Raw genomic sequence first — 23,924 nt, 5'->3', positions numbered from 1 at the left:
CTAATTGTCGTGTTGCCTCTTCCAACTGAAAAGGAAATCTCAGAGTATAGACACATCAAAGCACCACCCAGCATAGGGAGACTGCTGAGATCAAGGGAAAGCAGTTCAAACGTTGTAATTTCCAAGAACAATAAATGACAGCTGAAATGACTGCCTCCCGGTTTTTAAAAGCTGCTTTTAAAATATGGAAACTTTTTTGGCTAGTTTAGGTTAAGGCACACCTTTACATCATGCTTCAGGAATTAAAACAATTCTTGTCAAATGTAAGATTCAGAACAAAAACAAATGGACTTTATTACCCAAAGAAAAATCATTGACAGAGGATATATTTTTAAACCTCTCTGTGTATATAGGCTAGAACAGTAACAACTCCACTATGCCATCTGAAGATGCCTATTAGTAAACTAAATGTACTAGAATGCCAATGGGATTGGCCTTACCACAGGGCTTTACCTACGAAACAAGGGCAACACACATGAAAAACATGTTATCATCGTGTTCAGTCTATACCTTAATATCCTTATTTTGAATGGCATCAATGCGATTCTTTTACCCATTTAGAAAGGACTGCATAGCTTAAAGAGCTGTACTTTCCTTTAACCAAATTACCTTTGGAAATTGAAGCATGGATTTTAAAACCCAATGTCTCTTCTAACTGGTTGTAGTCAGATTCCACAGAGGATGCATGAAGTGTTTCTACCAAGAAAGGCATTCTTCCCTGTGCCTCATCATAGAAAACAGTGTGGTTCCATGTGTATGGGATGCTGATGCCATCAACTGTGAACAGCCGGGTTGAGTAGGCATACAGCTGCCCAGGACCTGTTTGAATGTAGTCCTCTGTGTAATCCTAAGAAGGACAGTACAGATTGGAGGATTAGCATGGCTTATCCTATTTTTTTTTCCCTTGAGCGTACTATGAGATGTAGAATGAGATAAAAAAAAAAAAAAGGCTTAGGGGATAAAAATATATAATTCTAAATAAAACTGTAATTGTACAGTAGTGTTCAGGAACTAAAATTTGAACCTTTTAATCGTAAATACCTTAGTTTCATAATTTTAGTGTCATAAGTTATAGTTTAATAAGGGACTCAGTTGTAGGTCAAAAAAAAGAAAAAATGTGAAAGGGTGATTGTTACCATTCTTTAATTTCTGGAACACTTCTATGGATGGTCTACAAAAACTTTTATGCAAGAATTACTATTCTCTTTGTGTACAGAAAGTTAAACAAATGGCTTAAATCAACAAAGCTGTGATCTTGGTCCTGATAAGCAGGGTAATAAAACTACTAAGAGCTTATAAAGACTTGTCCCTAAAGATTTTTAAACAAAGACCAGATAGTCATTCCTAACTTCAGTGGTTTAGACATTTACTCCCCAAAGTGAACAAGGAAAACTACACAAGTTTTCTGCACTCTTTTTATGATATTTAACTCCTACTCTTATTGTCACTCCAGTAAACAGCGAAGGCAAGTTATCCTAGAATTTTACCTTCACAGTGACTTCAGCAGGTGACTGCAGCTGCAGGACATAGCCACTCACAACGATATCTACCAGCAAAGCTCCATCGGGATCCAAGCCCCGGGCAACGTGAGTCATCCGCAAGATTTCTCCTAGGAATTAGAATTCGTTCATTTCAATAGCTCTCTCTCTCTCTCTCTCTCTCTCTCTCTCTCTCTCTCTCTATATATATATATATATATATGGTTTGTGTAAGCACAGAGCAGATTTACTTTATATACCAGTTCAGCTATGTTATTGTACTTCAAACTTGATTAAACACAGATCATAAGAGAATTAAATTAGCACTTAGTCCCCATTAAAGACTTCGGTTGATTGAATTAAGTTGATTCTAAAATCTTTTTATGTGGCAAAAATGTAGCCTAGGATTAGGTGAAGGATTCCACACTTTTAACTCACAAGCAAGAGAAAGGCAGTTCTACAAAAATGGATCGCTTGCCTGTGAAAAGGGACAGAAAGCTTGACCAGGCAGAATGGCAAGAGCCACAAGTCTGGCCCCAGGGCTTTGTTCTTTCGGATGCTTTAAGAAGTTGCAAAGGGGATCTTCACTGCCGCGTGAGGGATATCCCATGTGCCACAACTAAGACCTGGCGCAGCCAAATAAATAAATATTTTAAAAATGCTTAAAGAAAAATAAGAAGTAGCAAAGGGGCATCGTTGTAGGTGGATTGCCATACAGAGACCCACGTGTCTTCTGGGCTGATTAAAGCTATGCCCTCCCTCAGCCCTTCTTTCTTACAGATCACTGCTCTGAGCTGACCCCCTTCAGAGATGCTAGAAATGGAGGTCTATAAAAAGCTGTAGACCCTTGGAAAGGGCCATGAAATGCTAACACGTATTCATTAAGAATAAGGATAAAGCGAAAAGTGTTTAGATTTGCTTGTTTTTATTTCCATTTTTTTGATTAAAGAATCCCTATAAGATAACTTGATTGACTCTCAGGTTCATAGACAAAAGCCTTTAATTAATATTAGCAATGGATCATCTTCCTGCTCTGTTGGGCCTTCAAAACCCTCTCTAAGGATTTAAAGAGAACAGATACAGGAAAGATGAGGAAAAAAACCTTCTAGACTATAAAATAAAAATCACTATACTATTTGAAAACACACGGCCTCTTATAGACCCACGTCAGTAAAATTTTATAGGAAAATATAAACTTGCTTTTATATCATTTATGCTGAGATGGCAACAAAACTTTGAAATTATTCTCTGTGGGAACATATAATGTATTTTTCTTAACCATCAACATTTAAAGCAATCATATTTTTAAATAGTAATAGAATAATAAGTTCAGCTGGTACTAACCAGTTGCAAATTCCACTTGGGTTTCTCTCTTGAAGACCGCATTGGTGAGGGTAAAGCCATTGACTGCTTCTCCTATTTCCTTTGCTGTTGTCCAATAAATGGGATTTAGAATGGAAATCATCTTTCTCATTGCTGGACCTAGAGACAAAGGGATAAATAAGATATCAGAGCAAAATATTTATAGTCCATTATTATTCATAGCATGTTATTCAAAAGGATGAATCCTAAATAAACTTGAATAACAACAAAATATCAGCATCTCATGTGTCTTTGAGTGTTTACTACTGGGATGAAACTAAGGACTATTATACTGATCATGTAGTAGTAGCATCCTCTAGAAATTTTAATAATAGATGAAAAAGAAAAATATATGTTTTTAATAAGAGGCTTATTAACAGCTTTTGTAAGCAGAGAGACTTACCGAGACTGCGAGGTACGTTGGTAATTCTGGCATGTATTATTCTGGTATCAGAGTTTGGGCTATCTGTTACCGTGGCATTAAGGAAAGCAATTCCAAATTCGATATCATTAATACTTCCAATAATACTTCCTCTGGCTCGCTGGGGCCCACCTATTGCGGGAAGAAAAAACATTCTTGGATAAGGAAACAATTTCATCAACATTACATGGGAGAAAAGAAAGCCAGTATTCAAAGATGTTCCAAGTCTTCTCTCAAACATTTAAAAGATCATATGATATCTGAATTTAAGAGTGAAATAAATAAACTTTAAAACATTCTACTCTCATGTAACACTCATCAACCCATATAAATCTATGATCCTTCCAATCTATGTACATCATAGTATGATTTCACAACCCAAAGAATTCATTCGGCACCCAGTCCCAAAGCCAAAATAAAGTATGTATTTGGTGATGGTGATGAAATGATGATAATAATGAGAGTTAATTGAGCATGTCATGCGTGCTACAGTAAGCACTTAATATGCATTAACTCTTTAAATTCTAGCAAACATCCTATAAGGTAGTTTTAAATAGCCACAGTTTGCAGACTAGGAAAATAAAGTTCAGAGAAATCAAGTGACTTTTCCCACGATTACCCAGCTAAGAGGCAGTAGAGTGAGGATATGAACACAGATCTGCTTGTCATCAAAACACATATTCTTTCATCTATTGCCTCCTTCAAGAGAACACGGAGGGGAAAGGAGGGATTGCCAACAAAACAGCTCCAAAGTTTTTTTGTTTTTGTTTTTGTGCTAGGTAGGCCTCTCACTGTTGTGGTGTCTCCCGTTGCGGAGCACAGGCTCCGGATGCGCAGGCTCAGCGGCCATGGCTCACGGGCCCAGCCGCTCCGTGGCATGTGGGATCTTCCCGGACCGGGGCACAAACCCGTGTCCCCTGCATTGGCAGGTGGATTCTCAACCACTGCGCCACCAGGGAAGCCCAAGCTCCAAAGTCTTGTGACAGGTCACTGTCAACATAAATGTGAAGTATCTAAGCGTTATTGTTCAGTCTTGAGTTTCAGATCAAGGGCTTACCAAGCTCTTCATATTAAAAATATATTGGAAGATGTTTAACTTGAGAAAAATTTGAGAAGAATATTGTACTTTTAACATTGTTGCAAAATTCGTATCAAGACAATTATGTTGAAAAACAATCATACAATCTTTTAAAAGTAACACTACAGTAACTTTATGCCTTCTTTCCATTGTTCAACAAAATTATTCATTACTAACATAGAACTGGTGGTTAAGGAGTACATGCTTTGACAAGAGAGGGAAATGTACTGGGAAGAGGCTAACAGTTAAATTTTAAAATATTCATTATTTAATGCCTTTTAATTGAATATATTTTAAAACAATCTCTAGGTGGTTCAGATATTGTTATCAGGTATTATATACTGGGGAGAAATACAATTTTATTCAGTCTGAGAAAAGTCAATAAGTAAAGTGTTTCACCATTTTAATTTGCATTATTTTACTAGTGAGAGGAAGCATTTTTTTCACATTGATTCACCCTTCATGTTCTGGATTATATTCATTTGTTCTTCAAGTACTGAGGATAGAATGGTAAGAAAGAAAATAAAAAAGACATGAAGCCTGCCTTCATAGCACTTATGTCTGAATAGGGGAGATAAACATTAATTAGAATTCCACAAATAAATATAAAAATGAAATGTATATCTTAATAGGATATCTACTACTCAGGGAGATCTGAGAAGGAGGTAAAGATAGACTGAAGATCTGAAGAAAGTTAAGGTCTTAGCTAAGTCAAGGAAGGCAGGAAAAGGGCTTTCCTTGTAGAGGAAACAGCATGTGTCGCCATTTTGGGAGGTGGTGGCTTGTCACATCTGAGAAGCCAAGAGTAGCGAGCTTAGTGAGTGATGGGAACCATGAAGCAACATGATGCAGGAAAGCACACAGGAGGGCCAGCCAGGACCTGCTCGGCTGCATTTGTTCTTATCCTTAGTCCTAAGCAGGGCGAGAGGAGGGGAGAAGGATCACTAATTTACTTAGTTCTCTGGGTCATCATTAAGGAGCATGGCCTCCCATTTTGACCTTGATTCTCTAGTCTCACACAGGAACTTGAATCTCAGTGCTCGACAGACGTCTCCTAGTTCTGTCTACCTAGTTGGGATCCTTCAAACTCTCTGCCAGACCCTGTAATCCAAATTGTCTGCCTATTTGTACTTCCTTCTTGTCACTGGGGCCCTGATACCATGAGAGGTTGAGCTACAAAATGTCTCAGCTGAAATGAGGCCTATCACCATGCCTACATGTTAGAGTCTCAACATCCTTGGTAATCAACGACATGTTAAGAAGGTATGGTGGGAGGAAGATGGGGGAAGAGTAAGACACGGGGATCACCTTCCTCCTCACAGATACATCAGAAAGACATCTACACGTGGAATTGCTCCTATAGAACACCCACCGAACGCTGGCAGAAAACCTCAGACCTCCCAAAAGGCAAGAAACTCCCCACGTACCCGGGCAGGGCAAAAGAAAAAAGAATAAACAGAGACAAAAGAATAGGGACGGGACCTGCCCCAGTGGAAGGGAGCCGTGAAGGAGGAAAGGTTCCCACACACTAGAAGCCCCTTCGCGGGCAGAGACTGCGGGTGGCGGGAGGAGAGCAAAGCAACAGGGTGCGGAGGGCAAAGTGGAGAGATTTCCGCACGGAGGATTGGTGCCGACCGGCACTCACCAGCCAGAGGTGAGGCTTGTGTGCTCACCCGCCGGGACGGGCGGGGGCTGCGGGCTGGGAGCTGAGGCTGAGGCTTCGGTGGGATCGCAGGGAGGGGACTGGGGTTTTCGGCGTGAACACAGCCTGAAGGGGTTAGTGCACCACGGCTGGCAGGGAGGGAGTCTGGGAGAAGTCTGGGGCTGCCGAAGAGGCAAGAGACTTTTTCTTCCCTCTTTGTTTCCTGGTGCTCCAGGAGAGGGGATTAAGAGCACCGCTTAAAGGAGCTCCAGAGACAGGACGCGAGCCATGGCTATCAGCGCAGACCCCAGAAACGGGCATGAGACGCTAAGGCTGCTGCTGCCGCCACCAAGAATCCTATGTGCGAGCACAGGTCACTGTGCACACCTCCCCCGACCCCACCCCACCCCCCCGCAGCCTGTGCAGCCAGCCACTGCCAGAGTCCCGGGATCCAGGGACAACTTCCCGGGAGAACACACGGCGCACCTCGGTCTGGTGCAATTATGCTGGCCTCTGCTGCCACAGGCTCGCCCCGCATCCGTACCCCTCCCTCTCCCTGGCCTGAGTGAGCCAGAGCCCCTGAATCAGCGGCTCCTTTAACCCCTTCCTGTCTGAGCGAAGAACAGACGCCCTCAGGCGACCTACACGCCGAGGCGGGGCCAAATCCAAAGCTGAATTCCGGAAGCTGTGGGAACAAGGAAGAGAAAGGGAAATCTCTCCCAGCAGCCTCAGAAGCAGTGGATTCAAGCTCCGCAATCAACTTGATGTACCCTGCATCTGTGGAATACCTGAATAGACAACAAATCATCCCAAATTGAGGAGGTAGACTTTGGGAGCAAGATATATTATTTTTTCCCCTTTTCCTCTTTTTGTGAGTGTGTATGTGTATGCTTCTGTGTGAGATTTTGTCTGTATAGCTTTGCTTTCACCATTTGTCCTAAGGTTCTGTCTGTCCATTTTTTGTTTGTTTTTTTACTTACAATTTTTTCTTATTTTTTCTTCTTCTTCTTCTTCTTATTATTATTTTTTTGCGGTATGCGGGCCTCTCACTGTTGTCGCCTCTCCCGTTGCGGAGCACAGGCTCCGGACGCACAGGCCTAGCGGCCATGGCTCACGGGCTTAGTTGCTCCGCGGCATGTGGGATCTTCCCGGACCAGGGCACGAACCCGTGTCTCCTGCATTGGCAGGCGGATTCTCAACCACTGCGCCACCAGGGAAGCCCATTTTTTATTATTTTAATAACATTATTTTATTTTATCTTATTTTATTTTATCCTTTCTTTTCCTCCCTCCCTTCCTTCTTTTTCTCCATTTTATTCTGAGCTGTGTGGCTCACATGATCTTGGTGCTCCAGCCAGGCATCAGGCCTGTGCCTGAGATGGGAGAGCCAGTTCAGAACACTGGTCCACAAGAGACCTCCCACTCCATGTAATATCAAACGGTGAAAATCTCCCAGAGATCTCCATCTCAACACCAAGACCCAGCTCCACTCGACCAGCAAGCTACAGTGCTGAACACCCTAGGCCAAACAACTAGCAAGACAGGGACACAACCCCATCCATTAGCAGAGAGGCTGCCTAAAATCATAATAAGGCCACAGACACACCAAAACAGACCACCAGATGTGGACCTGCCAACCAGAAAGACGAGATCCAGCCTCATCCACCAGAACACAGGCACTAGTCCCCTCCACCAGGAAGCTTACACAATCCACTGAACCAACTTTAGCCACTGGGGACAGACATCAAAAACAACGGGAACTATGAACCTGCAGCCTGCAAAAAGGAGACCCCAAACAGTAAGTTAAGCAAAATGAGAAGACAGAAAAACACACAGCAGATGAAGAAGCAAAGCAAAAATCCACCAGAGCTAACAAATGAAGAGGAAATAGACAGTCTATGTGAAAAAGAATTCAGAATAATGATAGTAAAGATGATCCAAAATCTTGGAAATCGAATAGACAAAATGCAAGAAACATTTAACAAGGACCTAGAAGAACTAAAGAGGAAACAAACAATGATGAACAACACAATAAATGAAATTAAAAATACTCTAGAAGGGATAAATAGCAGAAAAACTGAGGCAGAAGAACGGAACTGATAAGTGACCTGGAAGAAAAAATAGTGGAAATAACTACTGCAGAGCAGAATAAAAAAAAAAAAAGAATGAAAAGAACTGAGGACAGTCTCAGAGACCTCTGGGACAATATTAAATGCCCCAACATTTGAATTATAGGGGTCCCAGAAGAAGAAGAGAAAAAGAAAGGGACTGAGAAAATATTTGAGGAGATTATAGTTGAAAACTTTCCTAATATAGGAAAGGAAATAGTTAAGTCCAGGAAGCACAGAGAGTCCCATACAAGACAAATCCAAGGAGAAACATGCCAAGACATGTATTCATCAAACTATCAAAAATTAAATACAAAGAAAACATATTAAAAGCAGCAAGGGAAAAACAACAAATAACACACAAGGGAATCCCCATAAGGTTAACAGCTGATCTTTCAGCAGAAACTTTGCAAGCCAGAAGGGAGTGGAAGGACATATTTAAAGTGATGAAGGAGAAAAACCTACAACCAAGATTACTCTACCCAGCAAGGATCTCATTCAGATTTGATGCAGAAGTTAAAACCTTTACAGAGAAGCCAAAGCTAAGAGAATTCAGCACCACCGAACCAGCTTTTCAACAAATGCTAAAGGACCTTCTCTAGGCAAGAAACACAAGAGAAGGAAAAGACCTACAATAACAAACCCAAAACAATTAAGAAAATGGTAATAGGAACATACATATCAATAATTACCTTAAATGTAAATGGATTAAATGCTCCCACCAAAAGACACAGACTGGCTGAATGGATACAAAAATAAGACTCGTATATATGCTGTCTACAAGAGACCCACTTCAGACCTAGGACACATACAGACTGAAAGTGAGGGGATGGAAAAAGATATTCCATGCAAATGTAAATCAGAAGAAAGCTGGAGTAGCAATTCTCATATCAGACAAAATAGACTTTAAAATAAAGACTGTTATAAGAGACAAAGAAGGACACTACATAATGATCAAGGGATCGATCCGTGAAGAAGACATAACAATTGTAAATATTTATGCACCCAACATAGGAGCACCTCAATACATAAGGCAAATACTAACAGCCATAAAAGGGGAAATCGACAGTAACACAATGATAGTAGGGGACTTTAACATCCCACTTTCACCAATGGACAGATCATCCAAAATGAAAATAAATAAGGAAACACAAGCTTTAAATGATACATTAAATAAGATGGACTTAATTGATATTTATAGGACATTCCATCCAAAAACAACAGAATACACATTTTCCTCAAGTGCTCATGGAACATTCTCCAGGATAGATCATAACTTGGGTCACAAATATAGCCTTGGTAAAGTTAAGAAAATTGAAATCATATCAAGTATCTTTTCCGACCAGAGCGCTGTGAGACTAGGTATCAATTACAGGAAAAGAGCTGTAAAAAATACAAACACATGGAGGCTTAAACAATAAACTACTTAATAACGAAGTGATCACTTAAGAAATCAAAGAGGAAATCAAAAAATACCTAGAAACCAATGACAATGGAGACACGAAGACCCCAAACCTATGGGATGCAGCAAAAGCAGTTCTAAGAGGGAAGTTTATGGCAGTAAAATCCTACCTTAAGAAACAGGAAACATTGCAAATAAACAACCTAACCTTGCACCTAAAACAATTAGAGAAAGAAGAACAAAAACACCCCAAAGTTAGCAGAAGGAAAGAAATCATAAAGATCACATCAGAAATAACTGAAAAAGAAATGAAGGAAACGATAGCAAAGATCAATAAAACTAAAAGCTGGTTCTTTGAGAAGATAAACAAAATTGATAAACCATTAGCCAGACTCATCAAGAAAAAAAGGGAGAAGACTCAAATCAATAGAATTAGAAATGAAAAAGGAGAAGTAACAACTGACACTGCAGAAATACAAAAGATCATGAGAGATTACTACAAGCAACTCTATGCCAATAAAATGGCCAACCTGGAAGAAATGGACAAATTCTTAGAAATGTACAACTTGCTGAGACTGAACCAGGAAGAAATAGAAAATATGAACAGACCAATCACAAGCACTGAAATTGAAACTGTGATTAAAAATCTTCCAACAAACAAAAGCCCAGGACCAGAGGGCTTCACAGGCGAATTCTATCAAACATTTAGAGAGGAGCTAACATCTATACTTCTCAAACTCTTCCAAAAGATAGCAGAGGGAGGAACACTCTCAAACTCATTCTATGAGGCCACTATCACCCTGATACCCAAACCAGACAAAGATGGTACAAAGAAAGAAAACTACAGGCCAATATCACTGATGAACATAGATGCAAAAATTCTCAACAAAATACTAGCAAACAGAATCCAACAGCACATTAAAAGGATCATACACCATGATCAAGTGGGGTTTATTCCAGGAATGCAAGGATTCTTCAATATACGCAAATCAATCAACGTGATACACCATATTAACAAACTGAAGGAGAAAAACAATATGATCATCTCAATAGTTGCAGAGAAAGCTTTCGACAAAATTCAACACCCATTTATGATTAAAAACCCTGCAGAAATTAGGCATAGAGGGAACTTTGCTCAACATAATAAAGGCCATATATGACAAACCCACAGCCAACATCATCCTCAATGGTGAAAAACTGAAATCATTTCCACTAAGATCAGGAACAAGACAAAGTTGCCCACTCTCACCACTCTTATTCAACATAGTTTTGGAAGTTTTAGCCACAGCAATCAGAGAAGAGAAAGAAAGAAAACGAATCCAAATCAGAAAAGAAGAAGTAAAGCTGTCACTGTTTGCAGATGACATACTATACATAGAGAATCCTAAAGTTGCTACCACAAAACTACTAGAGTGGGGCTTCCCTGGTGGCGCAGTTGTTGAGAATCCGCCTGCAGATGCAGGGGACACGTGTTCGTGCACTGGTCCAGGAGGATCCCACATGCTGCAGAGCAGCTGGGCCTGTGAGCCATGGCCGCTAAGCCTGTGCGTCCGGAGCCTGTGCTCCGCAACGGGAGAGGCCCGCGTATCACACACACACAAAAAAACCAAAAAGAAAAAAACAAAAAACCCTACTAGAGCTAATCAATGAATTTGGTAGAGTAGCAGGATGCAAAATTAATGCACAGAAATCTCTGGCATTCCTATACACTAATGATGAAAAATCTGAAAGTGAAATTAAGAAAACACTCCCATTTACCACTGCAACAAAAAGAATAAAATATCTAGGAATAAACCTACCTAAGGAGACAAAAGACCTGTATGTAGAAAATTATAAGACACTGATGGAAGAAATTAAAGATGATACAAATTGATGGAGAGATATACCATGTTCTTGGATTGGAAGAATCAACATTGTGAAAATGACTCTACTACCCAAAGCAATCTACAGATTCAATGCAATCCCTATCAAACTACCATTGGCATTTTTCAAGAACTTGAACAAAAAATTTCACAATTTGTATGGAAACACAAAGGACCCCAAATAGCCAAAGCAATCTTGAGAAAGAAAAATGGAGCTGGAGGAATCAGGCTCCCTAACTTCAGACTATACTACAAAGCTACAGTAATCAAGATAGTATGGTACTGGCACAAAAACAGAAACATAGATCAATGGAACAGGATAGAAAGCCCAGAAATAAATGCACGCACATGTGGTCACCTTATTTTTGATAAAGGAAGCAAGAACATACAATGGAGAAAAGACAGCCTCTTCAATAAGCGGTGCTGGGAAAACTGGACAGTTACATGTAAAAGAATGAAATTAGAACACTCCCTAACACCATATACAAAAAAAACCTCAAAATGGACTAAAGACTTAATTGTAAAGCCAGACACCATAAAACTCTTAGAGGAAAACATAGGCAGAACACTCTATGACATAAATCACAGCAAGGTCCTTTTTGACCCACCTCCTAGATAAATTGAAATAAAAACAAAAATAAACAAATGGTACCTAATGAAATTTAAAAGCTTTTGCACAGCAAAGGAAACCATGAACAAGACCAAAAGACAACCCTCAGAATGGGAGAAAATATTTGCAAATGAAGCAACTGACAAAGGTTTAATATCCAAAATTTACAAGCAGCACATGCAGCTCAATAACAAAAAAACAAACAACCCAATACAAAAATGGGCAGAAGACCTAAATAGACATTTCTCCAAAGAAGATATAGATTGCCAACAAACACATGAAAGAATGCTCAACATCATTAATCATTAGAGAAATGCAAATCAAAACTACAATGAGATATCATCTCACACCGGTCAGATTGGCCATCATCAAAAACTCTAGAAACAATAAATGCTGGAGAGGGTGTGGAGAAAAGGGAACCCTCTTGCACTGCTGGTGGGAATGTAAATTGATACAGCCGCTATGGAGAACAGTATGGAGGTTCCTTAAAAAACTACAAATAGAACTACCATACGACCCAGCAATCCCACTACTGGGCATATACCCTGAGAAAACCATAATTCAGAAAGACTCATGTACCAAAATGTTCATTGCAGCTCTATTTACAATAGCCAGGACATGGAAGCAACCTAAGTGTCCATCAACAGATGAATGGATAAAGAAGATGTGGCACATATATACAATGGAATATTACTCAGCCATAAAAAGAAATGAAACTGAGTTATTTATAATGAGGTGGATGGACCTGGAGTCTGTCATACAGAGTGAAGTAAGTCAGAAGGAGAAAAACAAATACCGTATGCTAACACATATATATGGACTCTAAGGGAAAAAAATGTCATGAAGAGATTAGTGGTAGGCCGGGAATAAAACACAGACTTACTCGAGCATGGACTTGAGGATATGGGGAGGGGGAGGGGTGGGCTGTGACGAAGTGGGGGAGTGGCAGGGACATATATACACTATCAAATGTAAATTAGATAGCTGGTGGGAAGCTGCTGCATAGCACAGGGAGATCACCTCTGTGCTTTGTGACAGCCTGGGGGGGTGGGATAGGGAGGGTGGGAGAGAGGGTGATGCAAGAGGGAGGAGATGTGGGAGCATGTGTGTATGTATAACTGATTCAGTTTGTCGTAGAGGGAAAACTAACACACTATTGTAAAACAATTATACTCCAATAAAGATGTTTAAAAAAAAATAAATTAAAAAAAAAAAAAAAAAAAAAAAAAACTACAATGAGATATCATCTCACACTGGTCAGAATGGCCATCATCAAAAACTCTAGAAACAATAAATGCTGGAGAGGGTGTGGAGAAAAGGGAACCCTCTTGCACTGTTGGTGGGAATGTAAATTGATACAGCTACTATGGAGAACAGTATGGAGGTTCCTTAAAAAACTACAAATAGAACTACCATACGACCCAGCAATCCCACTACTGGGCATTACCCTGAGAAAACCATAATTCAAAAAGAGTCATGTACCAAAATGTTCATTGCAGCTCTATTTACAATAACCAGGACATGGAAGCAACCTAAGTGTCCATCAACAGATGAATGGATAAAGAAGATGTGGCACATATATACAATGGAATATTACTCAGCCATAAAAAGAAACGAAATTGAGTTATTTGTAGTGAGGTGGATGGACCTAGAGTGTGTCAAACGGAGTGAAGTAAGTCAGAAAGAGAAAAACAAATACCATATACTAACACATATATATGGAATGTAAGAAAAGAAAAAAGTCCTGAAGTACCTAGGGGTAAGATGGGAATAAAGACAAAGACCTACTAGAGCATGGACTTGAGGATATGGGGAGGGGGAAGGGTAAACTGTGACAAAGTGAGAGAGTTGCGTGGACATATATACACTACCAAACGTGAAATAGATAGCTAGTGGGAAGCAGCTGCATAGCACAGGGAGATTAGCTAGGTGGTTTGTGACCAGCTAGAGGGGTGGGATAGGGAGGGTGGGAGACGCAAGAGGGAAGAGATATGGGAACATATGTATATGTATAACTAATTCACTTTGTTATAAAGCAGAAACTAACACACCATTGTAAAGCAGTGGTACTCCAATAAAGATGTTAAGAAAAAAAAAAAAGAGAGAGACATTTCCCAACTCCTTTTATAAAGCCAGCATTACTCTGATACTAAAACCAAGAAAATCACAAGATAACAACAGACCCATATCTTCTACAAATATGGGTGTAAAAACCCTCAACAAAGTTGTAGCAACTGGAATCCATCAACATATAAAAAAAAAAAGATCACCATGACCAAGTGGGATTTGTTCCATGAATGCAAGGTCGTTTCAACATCCAACAATTAATTAATGTAATACATCATATCAGTATTTATTAAGTGAAAAGCATATGCTCACCTCATTAGACACAGAAAAAGCATTTGGCAAGATCAACACTTTTCTTCATAAAATCATTTATCAAACTATGAATTGAAAGGAACTTCCTCCACATGTGAAAGAATATCTATGAAAAAACCCACAGCTAACATCAGACTTAATGGTAAAAGAAAGGATGCTGTCTTCCTTAATCAGGAAAAAATAAAGATATTTGTTCTCATTACCTCTATCCATCATTATAAGAGATCTTCCAGCCAGGGCAATTAGGCAAGAAAAAGAAATAAAAGGCATATCCATTGGGAAGAAAAAGAAGGAAAATTATCTCTATTTGAAGATGACATGATCTTAAATATAAACAATTCCATGGAATCCACTAAAAAATGACAAATTCAGCAAGATTTCAGGATACAATATCAATATAAAAATTCATTGTATTTTTATACAAAAAAAAAAAGATATGGTGAATATCTGAGTGACAGATACCTGCCCTTTCAGCATGCCTACATCCTATAAATCTTTTCATGTAACTCCTTTCTCTCACTCTGCCAAATGGGCCTTCTTGATTTTCAGGGATATTTTATTTCTAAGGCAACCTTAAACCTTTGGAAAGTCCAATGGTATCTCAATATTTCAACAATGTGAAAATATTCTTTTTGGTCTTCTTATAGCACTTAGGAAGCCTGTCCTTTGAGATAAGTACCGTTAGTATTATCCACCATTTCTTGGGACTCCAATAAACTCTTTTTAAGGTCCACGAGTTCTAGAATACTGACTTTGTTCCTTCTGAATTTTTGCATCACTTACAATATCTAGCCATGTTGCATGACTGAACAATATCTAGCCATGTTGCACGACTGACTTGAATTATGGTAGTTGAACTCCCCCTAATCTTTTTCCTTGAGCTGAATTTGCCCTATTTTACTGTCTACACTCATGTTCTCCATATTTCCATCTGTGAAAGAACAGCCTCCAATTGTGTATTTCTATTAGATATTCAGTTTCTACTCCACCCTCATTTTTCCACCTGGAATCTCAGCCTGGCTTTCCTACTCTTCCACGCCCTTTCACCCCTCAAGCCCAGGACTACTGTACGGCTGTGCAGACTATTTCATTTTACAAGGGAGCTTGGAAGAGGACAATCAGAGGACTAAAATCCAGGATGAACTTTGGTGTAGAGCTGCACCAACAAGGGGGAAAAAAGTGCACTTTTCCTATTTCTTCCTCCCAGAGTTGGCACTGTTTTGTAATTTGAGGGCTCAGAGTGACATCTTTCTTTAATTCGTGGAAAGTCTGTAAATGCGGTCCTGCCAGAGTCTAACTTAGTTGCTTACCTGGGCATGCTTGTATATTGCATCTGGATACCTGAGTAGCATCTCCTAGGCAGGGGCGACCACTTTTGGATGGTACCGGATTGTTACACTGCCGTTTTCGAGTCTTTTCACCTCCTCCACAAGAGGTAGAACACCAGCTCCAACTATGCCAGTTTCCCCAACTTCCATCCACTGTGAACAAGAATGGAATGGTCGATATTAACAAATAGGTTGTAAAACCTACACTTAGGGTAACTCTGCCTATACAACTTCCATTTTAAGATCTGAAATGATGGGCCACTACAATGAGCACTAATGAAATGCTTTACTTGTTCTACTGCCAGGAGTCGGGAAGCTCACCAGGACATATGTCAGTGTTGCATCTCTGGATCTGGGAGTCTGGGCCTCCACAAGCTCTTCCTCCATTGGAGGGACGAGGGTTATCACATGTGCGGTACCGCCGTGTCTGCCCCCCATTACACGTCCGGCTGCACATTCCCCAGCCACTCCAAGGACTCCAGTTACCATGAGCTACAACACAGAACCATTGGAGAAGTGCTAAAGAATGAAATTCATCCAAAAAATATGGAAAGACTCTCTCCAGGAACTGAAAAGAAACACACAAATCTATAAATAAGCAAATTCCAAAGGCAGGTGGTTTGGTTGTTGGTTTGACTAGAAACAGAATACATTCCAATGACTGTGCAATTCCATTTGACCTATATTTACTGAGCCTTAGAGTTTTCCAGGAGCTGGAGGATAGGAATGAGAAAAGATCTCTGAGGAGGGCTTCCCTGGTGGCACAGTGGTTGAGAATCCGCCTGCCGATGCAGGGGACACGGGTTCGTGCCCCGGTCTGGGAAGATCCCACATACCACGGAGCGGCTGGGCCCGTGAGCCATGGCCGCTGAGCCTGTGCGTCCGGAGCCTGTGCTCCGCAAAGGGAGAGGCCACAACAGTGAGAGGCCTGCGTACCGATTAAAAAAAAAAAAAAAAAAAAAATCTCTGAGGAGTCAAGCTATAACATTCAGGATACAGTGAATTCAAATACTGCTATGGTGTAAAATTCTAGCTTCTTGACTAAATTAAGGCAGAGAGCCACCTGTCTGCCTCCATAAAAGAATCAACATCATTACCAGTTAGCGTGGAAGGGTGCCCTAGTCCCTGCCCTCTGCAGCTGGTCCTGTAGAGCACGTGAAACAGGACATAGCCCCTGCCCATATAAATCAGTGGCATCTATGGTATTAGACAAAACAGCCACCACGCAACATTTTGATATCCTAAACCACAGGTAGACAAATCAAGTAACAGACTGTATTATAACTTTACGAACTTAAGTCCATAATGAAACTTAAGAAAGTATAATGTTGACTCACTATTTCCAACACTCACTTGGACAAGAGTCACTATTGCAAAAATCACTCTGCACATCACTCCCTTCACACTTGTTGCCTCCATACTGGGGAACAGGATCAGAGCAGTCCCTTGTTCGTTGTCTGGCACCTCCTCCACAGGACACAGTGCAGGTACTCCAACTGGTCCAAGTGGCCCACTGGCCATCAACTGGGTTAAAGGAAAACATATGTGCTCTGTTACTACTTAAAAATGATCAAGTTAAACTCTGGGCATTGATAGGTTGAGTGATGTTCTTATTGACACTGATTCTTATTGAAATATTCCCTAGATCAGAGATAGATGTTAATTTATTAAGGGTACAAACATGGTATTTATCTTACCTGGACAGTGTCTTTCATGGCAAACTTGCATCTGTGTTTCTGCTCCATCACAGTAGGATCCATCAAACGATGGTGGTGGGTTATTGCAGAGTCTTGTTCTTGTTTGGGTACCCTTCCCACAACTTATGCTGCATGTACCCCAAGGCTGCCAAGTACTCCATGCTCCATGAACTGCAAAACATCCCAAGAGACAGAGTTTCAAGTCACAGAACCATGTTTGTTAAAAAAACAAAATTATACAAATAAATAACTCAGTAATGCATTAAATGAGCTCAGAATCTAAAATAATTGAAATTGAACCAAAGGAAACGTAATAAATGCTATTCTTCCTTTCCCATCCTGGTTAGATTTTCATGAGAATTAGTGTCTATCAGGAAATTCAGAAGGCTACCTAATGCCAAAATAAATGCTTTAAATTATTCAAAGGGGCTATTTTATTAAAATTAAATTTAATCAAACTACTATATATAAATAAAATCTGAGCTTTTAACCCTAGCTAAGTATTTGTACTCTAAGCTCTGGGCAAAGTGGAAGGGACCAAAAGCTAAGAAGCAAAGCTGTGTACCAAATCTAGATGCGGTTATGGACAATACAGATGTCTCCATAATGATAACTTGGACCCCAGACTGCAAGGCCACATCTTTAAGCCTGATTCAGCTTCACATTTAAAATGTACTTGGACTTTTCAACATGATGATTTGCACAGTTGTAACTCTTTGAAAAATTTTCCCCATTACATAATATTCATGAATTAAGAGTTCTAAATAACACACTCACCTGCTTCCTAAACAACAGTAAAAACTGACCAGTAGTTTCCAAGGAATGATATTAAAGCCTTCCTTTTGGTAACTAACATATTACACCATCTGACCACAAGACTGGAACAACATTATGTTTCCTACCAGGTGCAGGGGCTGAGAATCAACAGTATGGTTTCTCTTATGTATAAGTCAGTATCAGGTCATAGTTTTGTTGAGGGGTATTTTCTAGATGTAGGACTCAAAAAGTTTGTTGTTGTGGTCACCCAGTTTAACCAAGATATGAAGCATAGGGCCGTAAGGTCTTGTCTAAATATTCTCTTAACACAATCTATAAGAATAAGTTGAAAAACAAGGAATGGAATTATCATTTGGTTGCTTTGTTTAGAAAATATTTTAAAACACATCTTGAATTTTCTTTTAATTAACTGTTTTCTAGTTGAATTGACTACATATTCGTATACTTTTTAGACACAGTCACACAAATTTATTTCAGCTGACAAGAATCTTCACTAAAAATTTGACTAAACATAAAAGGAAAGAAGAAAGCCTTAAATGGCAAGTATTACTCAAGACTACTTTATTAATTCAAATTACTGATGCTTATGGTTCTTATATATGGACTATGGGATTTCAAAATTCTGCCATTCCAATTATTTTAATATGTTCTATTTTCAAGGCTGTTGGTTAACAAAAGTCTTTATCTCTTACAATATAAAGACTTATGATACATGCATTTTTTGGAGGACTACAATTAGGTGACATTTATTCATTTATTATCTGCATAGTTTCTATTATATATGAATAGAGGTTTCCAGCTTAAGATCCTTTTAATTTTTTAAAATCAATACAGAAAGCCCTAACCAAAATTAAATTTCATGGCATAAAATGTGGTAGAGTTGAAATGTTTCTTTTATGTGAGTGGAACGATAGCAAGAAAAAAGAGGAAAGACAATATAAACCAGAGAAGGCATAAAACATCATGGTATCTAAATAACAATACAAAAGAAAACAGCTATGGAGGAATTAGTACATTGAAAAAAAAAGTAAAATATAATAGATGAGTTGGTTGTTATACTATGTTGCAGTTCTGATTCTGGAAAGGTAGGAGAGCATGGTGCTTATGAGCAGGGATTCTGGAGCAGATGCCCTGGGCCTGAATAACCACTCTGCCCTTACTAGCTGTACGATCCTTGACAAGTTACTTGGCTTCTGTGCACCTAGTTTCACCCTCTGCCATATGTGGATAAGCAAAGAACCTACCTTATTAGGATGGGCATAAGGAATAATGAGTTGATAGATGAAAAGTCCTTGAGCAGTATAAGATACACCGTATTACATGAGTGTGAGCTCTGAGCTAGTACTGCTATTCTTCACTCAAAGTTCTCAATGATTTTCAGAATAACACTTACAAAAAGCTCATTCTTTAAGTAATCTGTAACAATATATTTTTTATGATTGACTCAAATGGCAGCAGGATGGCCTACCCCAGAAGATACCCATCTTTTTTACAGGGAGGATTGTCAGTTTAGAAATATCTTCTAACTGGGGGAGGACAAGATAGGCCTAAAGTATCAACTTGTACCAGAAAGTCGAAGCGTTCATGAAATGATGGGGACATATCAAGAGGACACTGAAGCTAGGATCCCTCAAGGGATCTCCACTAACCAAATCTAGGACAATTCGTGCATCACAATAAATGAAGACAGTAGTGCATTATAAACCACTGAATGAAATATTTGAGTTCTTACTGACATAACTGAAAAAAAAGGAGAAAGAGAAAGAAAATTCTTTCTTACAATAGAAAGCCATAGGGGACTTCCCTGGCATTCCAATGGTTAAGATTCTGTGCTTCCAATGCAGAGGGTGTGGGTTCAATCCCTGATTGGGAACTATGATCGGCATGGCCAAAGAGCAAAAAAAAAAGCAATTAAAAAAAAAAAGCCAATAATAGATGTAGAAGATATGATGGAGTTATAAATGTTTTGTAAGATCATAGCAATAACTGATTTAAAACAAAAATAAATCATAAGTAGATGCTAAAACTAGTAGATAAAAGATTGATAAGAAACAAGATGTTTATGAAGTCTTAAAGTTTCCCTACAAAATACTTATTAGTTACAAAGGTAAAAATAGTAACTACACAGTGGAAGACACCACTTTAAACAAGTGAACAAAGTTAACATCACCAGCTTGGGACAAATTCTGACATCATGCGCTATCTCATATGATGCACTGAGAAGGACACAAAACCATTTCTGTGATGTTTCTGCCAAAACGCAAAACTTGAATCTAATCATGAAGAAATATCAGACACATCTAAATGGAAACTCTTTTACAAAATGATTAGCCTGTATACTTAAAAAATAGCAAGGCCATAAAAGGTAAAAAGTGACTAAGGAATTGTTCCAGTTGAAAGGGACTAAAGAGAGTTGACGCATAAATGCAAGTGTGATCCTGGACTAGATCTTGCAGTGGGAAAAAGAGTTATGAAGCATATATGACTGGGACAACTAATAAAATCTGAATGGGAACTGTGGATTAGGTAATAAGACTTAATTAGTATTGTATGAATGTTAAATTTCTTGATTTTGATAACTGTTTATAAAAGAGAATGTTCTTGTTTTAGGAAATATACACAATAGGTGAATCTGGGTAGGGGTATACAGAAGTTCCTTGTACTATTCTCGCAACTTTTCTATAAGTTTGATTAAGCACAACATTTTACTATAAGAAAATCTCATTAAACCATGTGAGGCAAAAACTAACGGAACTGCAAAGAGAAAAGGATGAATCCACCATAACAGACAGAGACTCCAATACTCCTCTATCAGAAATGGACAGATCCAGCAGGCAGAAAATCAGTAAGGAAATGATTGAACTCAAGAACAACATCAATCAACTGTATGTAGTTGACATCTATTACTATTTCATCCAACAAGAGCAGAATAAACATTCTTCTCAGGCTCGCATGGAACATTCACCAAGGTAGAACAAATTCTGAGCCATAAAATACACTTTAACAAATTTAAAAGAATAGAAATCATGTCTGCCCTCAGATCAGAGTGGAATCAAGCTAGAAATCAATAACAGAAAGATAGCTGCAAAATCCCCAAATATGTGGAGACTAAACAACACACTACTAAATAATACCTAGGTCAAAGAAGAAATCTCAAGAGATATTAAAAATATTTTGAATTAAATGAAAATGAAAACACAACAAGTTATCAAAATTTGTGGGATGCATCAAAAGTAATGCTTAAAGGGAAGTTCATAGCATTGAATGCATATATTAGAAAAGAAGATCAAAATAAATTATCTACATTTCTATGTTAGGAAACTAAAAAAGAAGAGCAAATGAAATCCAAAGTAAGATGAAAAGAAATAGTAACAATTAGAGCAGAAATCAGTGAAAATGAAAATAGGAAATCAATAGATAAAAATCAATGAAACCCAAAGCTGGTTCTTTGAAAATATCATAAAATCAATAAGACTCTAGCCAGGCTAGCCAAGAGAAAAAGAGAGAGAGAATACGAATTATTAATATCAGAAATAAAAGAGGGGGCATATACTAAAGAAACTGAACCAATAATTAACCACCTTCCAAAACAGAAAACACCAGTACCAGATGGGTTCACTACTGAATTTTACCAAATGTTTGTGGAAAAAATTATACCAATTCTCTACCTTTCTTTCAGAGGATAGAAGCAGAGAGACAAGTTCCTAACTCATTCTGTGAGACCAGCGTTACGCTAATACCCAAACCAGACAAAGACATTATAAGAAAAGGAAACTACAGGCCAATATCTCTCATGAACGTAGATGTAAAAATTCTCAACAAAATATTAGCAAGTTGAATCCAACAATGGATAAAAAGAAAATCTCTTCAGTCCCTAAGATGCTGACATACCCCCTGGATGAAAAAGACGATCTTTGGCTATTTGCCCATTTTGCAGTCGTATACTGATAAATGTTTAACAACCGGCTCTCTGGGAGTAGGGAGGGAAACTCTGATTTATAGCATCTGAAATTTTTGTGGTGCAAAACTCTCCCACTATGGTCAGTATCTACCTACTAATATGATGTCACTGAACTCTCAGTGGGAAGAGATACATGCTCTCAGTGGCAAGATCCAGAACACCACTGACAATATGCCAAAATAACAGCTAAATTCAATCAATATAGAGGCGGGGAGATAACCAAAGAAAGTCTGAAGAACAGTAAGCCAATAGAAAAGTGAGCAAAACAGCAGTAAGCCAATAGTTACTCAACACGAAGGGAAAAAAAATCCTGACTTTTGTTTTATGACATTTACTAGTATCATTTAGCTTTTCATTATATAGATATTAGATATCATAGCTGACAAACTGTACAAAGATTGCTCTAATCCAGTATTTCTGGTTCTTTTTGCTTTGATATATTATTCTATTATAATTAGATTTCTAATTTTTCAAGATTAAAAAAACTTGGCTTTTGGTTTAAGATTTCATAAGTTAATTAATTTTTATAATGTAATAGAAGTTCTGAACTGCAAATCAAGATACCCAGGATCTAAGCAAATTGGTTTGGGAATCAGACAGACCTGGGTTCAAATCCTTAATTCACTTTTTAGTAGGTATGTAACCTCAATGAATTAATTATCATATATTTTCTGAATCTTAGTTTCCTTTTCTGTACAATAGAATGCAATATCCAATGCAGAGGGTTAACTATCTCATTTTTGTTTGTCAATATCCCTTTTTTAGACCATCTCAGCTAAGGTGGCTCTCCCAGTTATGCTCTATCACTTCAACTCTTTGAGTTTGTCCTGTATGCTTATCAATATCTGAATGATATTCTAATTACAGCAGTTAGAATGGTGCTCAATAAGTATCTGTTGAGAATGAATGATTAAAAGAATGAATTAATGAATGAACAGCCACTCTTCTATTCCATATGAGTTCTTTCAGGCTGTCAAACAAGAAACCCTGCCCCTCTTGATACAAGGTGGGCAAGTAGCCCAAGCTGGCTCTCAGAGCAGTATCCTTCTCCTGGACTCCCTGAGTTCAGAGGTGAGCCTGGGACCCAAACAAAATCAGAGCGTTCTTTCTCAGAGGCTGATACAAATTATGAGAGACAGAGAGGAACTTTTTTCCTCTGAGGCCTTAGGTTATAAGGCCGCTGTGAGCCAGCTGCCGGAAGTCATATTTCCCACCACATGGAAAGAGTTTAATGGAGAATAAAGCCAAAGAAAGGAAAGCAGAGATGAGAGATGGAAAACATGCTAGTGAAAACATGCTAGTAAAAACATTAGCCAAATCCCTGGATTCAGTCATACCTGAAAGTAGAATTTTCTATGTAACCTTAGTATGTAAGGTTGATTTCTGTCACTTTAAACTGAAAGAGCCCTAATATACCACACCCAGTATATTCACTGTAAGAATATTTGCCCCAAACAGTTTTGCCACCAACTAATTGGCTGTAAGGCAATTTTGCTCTGAAAGATAAAACAATGATCGACAGGTTGGTTTCAACTAGTTGACAGTGGTTTCATTTCTCCATTGACTCAGTGCTCCCATTTTTTTTTTTGTATGTGTGTGTGCTGTATGCGGGCCTATCACCATTGCGGCCCCTCCCGTTGCGGGGCACAGGCTCCAGACGCGCAGGCTCAGCAGCCATGGCTCACGGGCCCAGCCGCTCGGCGGCATGCGGGATCTTCCCGAACTGGGACCCGAACCCGTGTCCCCTGCATCGGCAGGCGGACTCTCAACCACTGCGCCACCAGGGAAGCCCTCCCGTTTTTATATTATATACATCTTAG

At 39.0% G+C, this 23,924-nt stretch overlaps 1 protein-coding gene across 1 annotated transcript in view; it reads right to left on the bottom strand.

Moving 5' to 3' along the window:
- The window catches only part of HMCN1 (hemicentin 1), a 517,679-nt gene that overhangs the window by 46,553 nt on the left and 447,202 nt on the right, over positions 1 to 23,924 (bottom strand). The window contains exons 90-97 of the mRNA XM_059076723.2: positions 17,367 to 17,537; positions 17,023 to 17,193; positions 15,991 to 16,161; positions 15,652 to 15,822; positions 3,244 to 3,393; positions 2,823 to 2,960; positions 1,488 to 1,609; positions 610 to 847 (exon numbers count right to left, since the gene is read on the bottom strand). Coding sequence (XP_058932706.1) covers positions 610 to 847; positions 1,488 to 1,609; positions 2,823 to 2,960; positions 3,244 to 3,393; positions 15,652 to 15,822; positions 15,991 to 16,161; positions 17,023 to 17,193; positions 17,367 to 17,537 — 1,332 coding nt within the window. The remainder of the gene's footprint in view (positions 1 to 609; positions 848 to 1,487; positions 1,610 to 2,822; positions 2,961 to 3,243; positions 3,394 to 15,651; positions 15,823 to 15,990; positions 16,162 to 17,022; positions 17,194 to 17,366; positions 17,538 to 23,924) is intronic.

This window comes from Kogia breviceps, chromosome 1, assembly GCF_026419965.1.
Source record: "Kogia breviceps isolate mKogBre1 chromosome 1, mKogBre1 haplotype 1, whole genome shotgun sequence".
NCBI classification, from domain to species: Eukaryota; Metazoa; Chordata; class Mammalia; order Artiodactyla; family Physeteridae; genus Kogia; species Kogia breviceps.
Note: the sequence above shows the minus strand (reverse complement) of the source record. Positions and strands in the feature narration are given on the sequence as shown.